The sequence below is a fragment of the Chaetura pelagica genome, unplaced genomic scaffold (assembly GCF_000747805.2).
Source record: "Chaetura pelagica isolate M959 unplaced genomic scaffold, ChaPel_1.0 scaffold64, whole genome shotgun sequence".
NCBI classification, from domain to species: domain Eukaryota; kingdom Metazoa; phylum Chordata; class Aves; order Apodiformes; family Apodidae; genus Chaetura; species Chaetura pelagica.
This window is the reverse complement of record NW_009952885.1, coordinates 367,724-377,182: the sequence shown is the minus strand read 5'-3', so window position 1 is coordinate 377,182 and position 9,459 is coordinate 367,724. Positions and strand designations below refer to the sequence as shown.

Below are 9,459 nucleotides of genomic sequence, written 5' to 3'. Positions count from 1 at the left end.
GAGCGGCTCATCTCCAGCAGCAGGTCGATGGTTTTGTCCTGAGCCCCCAGGAAGCAGCCGGGCAGCCCCTCCCCGGCTCCAGCCCCCTCGCCGGCCGCGCGTTTGGGGGGGTCTTTGCCCTGGAGCTTCTCGCTTCCCAGGCTCGCGTTGCTGGGCTCCTTCTTGGCCGGCTGGACCTTCTCCAGACCTTCAGATCTCTTCACCGAGAGGTCCAGCGGCCCCTCGTGGGGCTTGGTGGCTTTCTCCAGTGCCTGGTGGATGTGGAAGAGCTCCCTGCGGATTTTGACCAGCTGGTCCCTCAGCTCTTTTTGCCCAGGGGTGTCCTCCTTTGCAAGATCAGACAGTTTCTTCTCCACTTCTTGGTACTCCTCTAAGGTTTTGGACAGGTCCCCAATGAGCATGGTTGTGGCCTCAGAGTCTGTCATGGTGGCAGAAGTCTCTTGGGGTCTGCTCTGCCTGCAGAGCTGGTCCAGGCCAGCACCCACAGAGGGAAGAACTTCAGTGTCATTGCCCCTCTCCAGTCCCTCAGGTTGGCCTGTGAGAACCTCCATGTGCCAGTGGTCCAGGGCCTTGGGGCTATGGCTGGGGTTGGTCCTTGAAGCACTGCAGAGAAGAAGGGGAAGCAGTGAAGTCCGCAGGGACAGAGATGGGAAAATTCTTGGGAATATGTCCAGGGCCAGCACTGTCAGATTCAAACAGGCTTCCTCCACTCTCTGCTGCCAGCATGAGACCCTTCCAGGAAAGGCTTTGGTCTGAGCACCCAGAGCCCTGGCTGGACCTGCATTGCTCCTCTAGAAGGTGGGTGGACCCTGACACAAGCTATTTTGTGACACCCACCAACAGGAGTAGAGACCAGTCTGGGGAGATGGTGCTGGTAAGTGATCCCACCTCAGCTGGCCAGCCCTGGATTCTCCTTCTTGCACTACTGAAGAACACTGATGGAAATAACCATCCCACCATCCTGAAGGCCCAGCTGGGGTGATCTCTCCAACTAGCCTGAGAGCAGGGAAGAAGCAGGTGGAGATAGAAACCCATGGAGAGCTGCTCCAGAGGAAGCTCCTCCAGGTACCAAAGGCAGGTTTTACAGTGACATTTTTCTTGGAGCCACAGCTGGACTTGCACAACCAGGGGAGGAGCTGTGAGGGTGATAAAAGGAGCTGAGCACATTCTAGCCCCGGGTAGAAGGAAATGTCTGGAAACCTGGCCCTCCCTCCGGGCTTGGAAACCAGAAGGCAAATCAAAGGAATGCAAATATATGTGTTTAAAAATAGGCAGTGATAGTTCCAGCAACCCCAGGATGTCTGGGGATCCAAGAGATTCCCTGGTGCTGGAGGAGTGCAGGTCCTCACCATCCACACACCCCTTCTGGCTCTGTAGAGAACAGGGGAAAGTGAAGGACAAGGAGTGGGGATAGCCCAAGTGCTTGGGGGCACCTGAAAGCTGCTCAGGTTCTGCTCTGAGTGGGTATGGGCCACCAGCCTGGAATCTGCTCAGCCTTTTGGAGACTCATCTCATGGTTTAGAGGCAAGTGGAGGGATCAGTAACACAACAGGGTGTGAAGATGATGTTTAGGAGCAACTAAATGTGGGGAAGAGGCAAAGAGATCATGGGCACCTTACCTGCTCTGGTAGCTGAGTTTTCCAGGCATCAACCTTTCAGGTCCTACCAAATCCAGCCCGTTGGCAGGGAACTTCCTCTTCAAGGAGCTGCCTGGAGGGCTGCTGGTCTCCAGACAGGTCACCACTGGTAAATCTGTCTTCTGGACACTGCTGGAGGCAAAGGTACCATCTTTCATCCCCACCATGTTTTGGTAGATGTCGGTGGTTGACTTTTTGCGTAGGTTTTTGAGGCCCAAAGCTGGGTTGCTCTCCTTCTCCTGGGACAGCCATTTCTCCTCTTCTTCCTGCCCCATCATGGCAGGGTGGCCAAGGTCTGAAGCTGGCTCCTCTCTGGCACCTTTGGACCAAGGAAAACCCGTCTTCAGAACTGGTACCTTCAGGAGTCCTGGTTTGGTTGGCTCACTGGGAGGTTTGGCTTGGGGTGGTGTGGGCAGGACAGAGCCCACCAGCTGCTGGGCTTCTGGCTTGCTGGGTGACATCTTGCTCTCCGTGGAGCTGAAGGTGTGCTCGAAGAGCAGGGGGTAGTAGAAGCGGGGCAGGAAGGTTGGGCGCTCAGGGCTCTGCAGAGGCTGGAAGTGGGAGGCATGGGGGTGCATCAGCTGGGCTGTGGAGGCCAGGAAGGGCAGCTGAGCCAAGTGTGGGTGCGTGGTAGCACTGTTGGCCATGGTGGGGCTCAGGTAGGAGAAGAGACTGGGGTTTAATGGGTAGTTAATACCCAGCAGTGAGAGGTTGAGGCCCTGAGGTTCATGGTAGTCACCGTAGGCTGGAGGGGGGTAACAGGGGATGATGTTGCTGTCAGTACAAGGTGGGGAGAACTCAGGTGTGTTTCTCCTTTGCCCATTTGCCACCAGCTTCCACTGCTCCATGAGGATCCCGCTGCTGGCCAGGCATTTCTTTGGCACTTTGCAATGCTTTGGCTTAGCATCCAGGTCTGGAGACGCCATTTCCCTGCTCTTCATGACATGGTTCTTGAGGGAGAAGACATCTGTGATGATGAAGTCAGGCTCCACCTCCTTGCAAGGCTTGTCCCTCTTGTTCTTGAAACCGAAGACCAAAGTGTTCACTTCTGGTTCAGCTGGGTCTCCTTGGCAACCTGCCTCTTCGCTCTTCTCCTTCTTTTCCCCTGCGTCCATCTCCCTCAACAGCCCAGCGACCTCCTCCTCCTCCTCTTGAAACGGGCCACCTTCTTCACCAGCCCCTTCAGCAGGCAGGATCTCCACCCCTGACATTGACTTGTCCTCGTGGCCATCCCTGCCAGAGCCCTGCTTGGTCCTGACTGCCCCTCCTGAGGTGGCCGAGGGGTCACAGGTCTCCTGCTCGTCCCGCCGCCCGTGCAGGCGGGAGGTCTCGGTCGCCTGCAGGAGCCGCAGCTCCGGGTGGAGCAGGTTGCCCTTCTTGTAGGGCCAGTCAGACTCGATGAGGAGGGAGAGGGAGTTCTTGCACAGGCTGTACTTCATGTGGTTGTAGAGGTGGGACTTCTCCATGCAGGTGAAGGGACACTGGAAACATTTGTAGTTGTACGGCTTGCCCCACGGCCTGGGGATGTAGTGGGGCTTCTTTGGCTTCCTCTCCTTGTGCTTGTAGACTGAGGTCAGCTTGCAGCCCACGTCGTCCTTGGACATGGTGGTGAGTGCCTGGAGATGGCTCCCCGTGGGTATGGAGGCTCACGGTGTCTGGGTCTTCCTGCACCTCTCCAGGAACCACAACGTGCCCTAGAAGAAGAACAGCATGGAGCTGGTGAGCTGTGTCAGCAGCTCCCTGGGGAAGAGGGGTGTCACAGCCTGGATCAGTCCACCCAGGGAGGTTCAGAGTGGACCCCCTTGTTCTCTAAACTCCTCCTCAAAGAGGAGCCTTGGTGTGGCTGGATGCAACCTTAGCTTCAGACCCAGCCCTCCCAAGGAGAGTGATTAAAATGTTGTGGTCTGAGGAGCTGCTCAATCATCTGATGCCCCTTCATTGGATGAAGGTGAAATGACTCTCAAGGCCTGTTTTTTAACATCAGCTTTAACTACAACCATAGAAGGAACACTGATACTTTGGTTATTATATATATGCTCTGGCTCCGTGATCTTCGAGGTCCCTTCCAGCCAGGGTGATTCTATGATTCTATGGTCCTATGATCCTATGATCCTATGATTCTATGATAAAGCTGATACTTTGGTTACAAAAGCCACAATACATTTATGTTCAAGCTGCCCAAGCTGGGAGAAGTCACAGTAGGGCTGGAGTTACTTCATGATTTTAGGAAGGAAAAGAGAGAGAGAAGAAAAGCTAAAGAGAGAGACAACAGCAAATCACCAGTCCTGGCTCTGGCCAAGGGAGGAGGGTTGGTGTCAGTGAAGCTCCCCCAGCCCACCCCATAGCTCCTCCTTTTATGGGCCTGTTTCCTTCAGGCAATTGTTGCACAAGGATGGGTAACTGTGGTTGAGTTGTATCAGGACTGAACAACCAGAGTGGACCTCAGCTCCCTCTGCTCCTCCATCGTTACCTCTCTCTCTCTTGGTCTCCACACACAGGCTGTTATTTCCTCAGGTGTCAGGCAGTCCTTTGGTGTTGTTGGAGGACTTACCATGGTGTTGTGACACCACTTCCCACCACAGACCCTGAGGGCTGGTCCCTCACAGGGGTGGCTCTGCTCTGTGGGCACCTCCTGACCCCAGGGAGCAAAGCTGCTGAGACCTCAGTGTGGAGCTCACGTTTGGGATTTAAACTCGTGGTGGAATTTTTGCCCACACACTCTTGCTGTGCCCATACACGCTGGCCTCACCATTAACCCTCTCCTGTCAAGCCACCCTGGAGGAAAAGGAAAACAAACACTACTAAAGCTAAGCCACCTCGAGGTGACATTGAAGCTCCCAGGTGACCTGCCCATCCAGCCAAAGCCCCCCTGGGACGGCCCCAGCCCAGGGACAATTCCACTGCTGAGGGCAGGGAATGAAAGAAAAACCCACCTGCAGCCCCAGACTTTGTCACCTCCTGGGGTGCTGCAGAGCCAGAGCTGACCAAGATGGTCCAAAGCTGATGCACCAAAGCTGATACAGAGCTGGACTGAATCACAGCATCCCGGACTGTTTTGGGCTGGAAGGGACCTTCAAGCTCATCCAGTTCCACACCCCTGTGATGGAAGAAATTCTTCACTCTGAGGGTGGTGAGAGCCTGGCCCAGGTTGCCCAGGGAAGCTGTGGCTGCCCCATCCCTGGCAGTGTTTAAGGGCAGGTTGGATGGGGCTTGGAGCAACCTGGGCTGGTGGGAGGTGTCCCTGCCCATGACAGTGGAGCTGGATCTAGATGATCTTTAAGGTCCCTCCCAATTCCAACCAGTCTAGGATTCTGTGAAGACACAAAGAGGAGCTGAGCAGGGAGCAGGTCCCACTGCCACGCACACCTCCTGTTTGCAGGTCAGTTGAACAAACATTTGCTGTTCCTACGCCAGAGGCAGATTAAATCTTTGCTGGGAGACTGGAACTGGTTGTTCCATTCCTGCACGCCTGATCCTCCTCCTGCACAGCTCCTTCCCCTTCCGTGCCCGGTGGCACAGGGGACAGCAGGGAACCATCCCGTGGCTGCTCTCCCCTCCTGAACCCTGCGGAGACCAACAGCGACGGGGGGGATGGAGAAGAGGGAAAAGCAGTGAAGGCTCCAGCCAAGTGGAGGCATCTCCAGGGCCGGATCAGAGCCCGCGGAGCCGGGAGCCAAGCGCTGGGGCTCCTGGTTGCTGAGCAGTTCCCGCACCAGCAGATCTTCGTGGTCTGCTGAGTCTCTCTCTGCCACAACCCATTATTTCCAGTGGGCACCCAGCTGCGGGGGCCGGGACCCTGCACCTGTGCCTGGGAATTGCTGCATCCCCGGGACCCCCGAGGGGAAGGGGGGGACATGGTCAGATGGAGGGAGCTGAGCGGCGAGGGGAGAGGAAAGAGAGGGAGAGACAAAGGGAAGGATGGAGGGAGAAATGGCCGGGAAAGAGGCTGGAACTCTCGGGTGTTCCAGTAGGGTAAAAATCCTGGTCCCAGGCAGAGCTGCGGGCACGGGGATGCAGAGCAGCACTGGCAGCCACCAGGGCAGCCGAGGGGCTCCACATCCAACCTCCAGCCAGCTCCTGGCTCTCACCACAGCCAGAGGCAGGTGCCCAGGACGTAGGGCAGCATCTCTGGTGCTGCTCCCCTTTCCCTCACCCCTCGGCCATCCCAGTGTGTCCCTGCAGTTCCTGGTGCCGCCATGGGCAGCATGGGGCTGTGACCCCCCGGATTCTGCATCAGCTTCTCTTGAAGCTGTGGAAAAGTTCATCCTGGGAGTTCCCAGCACACCATGCAGAGCTTCCTTCAGCTTCCCAAGCCTGCAGGTCTCCACAAGTTCCCCAGCTCTTTGGCTGAAGGAGGCAGTGCCCACGGTCCCTGCCCACCCTCCAGCCATGTGCTTCACCATCACATCCCTGTTTCACTATCTCCTTTCCAGGCTGAAGCTGGACAAACCCTTCCAGACCTCTTCCTCTTCCCTGAGCCTCCTCCTGCTCTCCAGCAGCCAGGGGCTCAGGCTGGTGGGTTTCCTCTATCGATACAACCCAGCAGCACAGCCATCTCCACCCCTACACAGACATACCTGTGCCCACCACTCAGGGGAGGGAGAGACAAGAAGGCTCTGCTGAAGTGCAGTCTGGTTCAAAGACTTCCACAGACTGTCTGGCCATCAGAGAAGCTCTGCCCCTGTGGACCTGCCCTGATGTCTTCTCTGGCAGACCCCCAAGAGTTTTCCGGCTGGAATGAAGCCCCTATCTCTAATGGGGGCTTTCCCACATGGCCACAGGACATGGCACGGAGGAGGGTGCTTGGGAAAGGCACTAATATTCTCCTCCACTCAGTGATGCTGGGCTGAACCTTCTGCCTCACACCTTAGGCTGCAGTTGAGGGCTCCCATGGTCTCTCATGAGCTGGTCCTCCCCTGCAGAGCTGGGAATTCCTTTGCAGTCCCCTGCATGCCCAGCACCAACTGCAGGGACAACTCTTCCCCCCCACCTGCAGGGACAACTCTCCCCTACACACCCACCCATCCACCTGCAGGGCTGCCCAGGTCTCTCATGCTCCTGGAGCCAGCATCACCCCAGTATGTGTGGTCCCAGTATGGCATCATCTGCAGCCACCACCAGAGCTTCCATCCCAGTGACCCTGCTGGCCAGGACAGTGCAGAGGGGAGTAGGAGGTGGTGGCTTTTCTGTGGCATCTCACACCAACCCCACAAACCATCCTTTTGCTGCCACTACCCCAGCTCTCCAGCTCTGGTGCCTCCCATGGGGATTTATCCCTCTTTCCCCAGCACCAGCAGCCAGCCAGGCAGGGTGTGGGGGGATGGGTGGCAGTGGGGAGGGCATGGGTGGCAGTGGGAGCCACTGATCAATGCAAACCACTTTCCCTGCGTGCCCCAGGCCTGCCCAGCTATTAGGAGCTATTGGGTCCCTTTTTGTTTTCGTAGCCTGGGGTTGTGTGATTTGAGCTTTTAAGCGTTCACGGAGGCTGGACGAGGGCAATTGGCCATGGCAAAGCAGCTGCAAGAGGAGATAAGTGGGGCCTGGGAGCTCTGAATCTCCTGAACCTCACTCTCTGAGTGCTGAACTGCTCTGCCTCCACCTTTGGGGAGTTCTGACATCAGGAGCTTTGAAGCTACTCCCACCTCCAGATGTGCTTTCCTTTGACTCGGGCTCCCTTATTGCACCAAAATCCCTCCTCTTCACAGAGCCACATAATGTCTTCAGAAAGGCCTGGGGTTTCCCATCTGCCCCAAGTTGCCAGTCCTTCCACGTCTGCCCACCCACCATGTCTTTGTGAGCAAGGCCCAGGGGCTGTGACCCACATCCCATAGCTCAGCGTGGCTCTGCTGCCCAGAGGGTTCTTCATCACCAGTTGCATGTCTCCGTGTGTGGGGTCACCAAACCATGTGCCTCACATCCTGAGGGCAAGTTAAATTCACAGTCATGCTCTAAAAATCTGGTAGCATTTGGGTTCCCAATCTTTAGTGTTCCAGCACTGGAGAGATCTGGAGTTTTGGGTTGGGAAAGTTCACATGCTCTTCACAGGCAGCTTTTGGTGCACCAGCAGCCCCAAAGCATGAAGTGGCTCCATCTTTGTGAGCACTGCTGTCTTTGGAAGCTTGGGCTGTGGGGATGTCCTGCCCAGCCTTGGGGTGTCCTTCAGGCCAGATGATGAGCTGGGTCCCTGCTGTGTGCTGGAGCTGCAGCACCTTCACCCACGCAAGTCTTCCCTAATTGTGGGTCCAAATCTTCTCCCATCTGTGCACTTGTTCAAGAAGCATTTCGCTGTCTCTGACCTCTCCTGAGCACCTCTGCCTCCAGCCTCCATTCCCAAAAAGCAGCTGTCTCTCCCTGAAGCTCAGTTAGCCTGAAGACTCCCCGGGGCAACCCCAGCATCCTTATGAGAAGCACTCGTGTGCTGAGCGTTCAACCGAGTGACAATGGGCTGGAGTCACCGTCTCCTGCCTGTGACACACACAACACAACTCACAGGCTCCTTGGGAGATGAGATCAGGCCGTCACCGCCTCCAGGCTCCTTCCCAGAGATGCCAGGGTCCTCCACCACGAAGGGCTCTCCTCCCACAGCCTTTCCTGCTGCAAGCCCTTCGGGGGAAGAGGCAGGACCTGGTGAGGAGATGTAAGCCTGTCTCTCCACATTATATCAGCCACCTGCACAAGCTTGTGCCTGGCCCCACTACAGGAGCTTCCATCTTCCTCTACCTCCACTTCTACCTGCTAATAGAGCCCCAGGAGACCACAGGCTCCCAGCCACAGAGCTTAATCGTGAACAGACCTCCAGATCTGTGAAGGCAACATCAGTCTCCAAATGAAAATGTGCAGCTGGATAGATGAGAAGTGGCTGTGTGCAAGCCAGGAGGACCAGCAGCATGGCTGGCACCCAAAGGTAGGCAGAGGAGAGGGTGTCCAAGGCTGGCATGGTGAGCAGGGCTAGAACATCTGGAAGGAAACCTGACTAGGCTTGAGAAGTATCTGGGACTGGAACAGGAAGGTACAGCCCAGCTGTGTGTTGTAAAGTCTGTGTCACACCTGTGACTGGCAGAGCTCCTGGAGGTCCAAAGTGTTATCCTTCCTGTTCCCAGGGGCTGGAAGGGGGCTTGATGTGGCCACCTTCATGCTGGACGTGATATGCTGCACATGAAAAATTTCCATCACTTCTTCTAGTTTCTGAGACCACTGAAGTTTCTTCCCGCTCTTACAGGTTTGTCTTTTTGCTGGTCTGACAACCCAGGATGATGTCCTGTGACCACCTGCCCTGGGAGATGCCCTCTCAGCCTTCCACCTGGAGCTTTGGAACTGGTGGTTCATCTCCAGAAGCCCCTTCCTTCTGGTCACCCAGGCCCATCCCCTCCCACATGCCATGGCACACAGGCAGCAGTCCAAGCAGGGCAATGTGGGGCTCAGCTCTGTGCTGGTTCCCAAAATCCACCTCTTCCTCCCACCACAGACCAAGCCATGTGAAGGTCCTCAATGTGGACATAGTCATTAAATCATCTCCTTTGCCCTGATGTAACCCAGGTCCCCAGGCTGGGTACAGACACCTGCCACCTTCCTGCAAAGCAATGAGCTCTGTCACACAACAAGGTGTATTTTGTCACCCCTTGGTGCCTCAGAAGGCTCCATGACCTTCCCAACCCTCTTCAGTCAAGTTCCTCAGCACCAGTGCTTAGAAACCTTCTCCTTCTATCCTGGGACAGTTCACACTCCTTCAATGCACTGGGGATAGGAATGAGAAGGAAGGAAGGAAGGAAGGAAGGAAGGAAGGAAGGAAGGAAGGAAGGAAGGAAGGAAGGAAGGAAGGAAG

The 9,459-nt window shown here is 56.1% G+C and overlaps 2 protein-coding genes across 2 annotated transcripts in view; both read right to left on the bottom strand.

Annotated features, from left to right (window-relative positions):
- PRR35 (proline rich 35) overlaps positions 1-3,241 on the bottom strand; it is a 20,273-nt gene extending 17,032 nt beyond the window's left edge. The window contains exons 1-2 of the mRNA XM_009995454.1: positions 1,620-3,241; positions 5-603 (exon numbers count right to left, since the gene is read on the bottom strand). Coding sequence (XP_009993756.1) covers positions 5-603; positions 1,620-3,241 — 2,221 coding nt within the window. The remainder of the gene's footprint in view (positions 1-4; positions 604-1,619) is intronic.
- Positions 3,242-3,331: 90 nt separating this feature from the next.
- CAPN15 (calpain 15) overlaps positions 3,332-9,459 on the bottom strand; it is an 82,794-nt gene continuing 76,666 nt past the window's right edge. The window contains exon 12 of the mRNA XM_009995453.1: positions 3,332-3,377. Within this exon, the coding sequence (XP_009993755.1) occupies positions 3,332-3,377 (46 nt within the window). The remainder of the gene's footprint in view (positions 3,378-9,459) is intronic.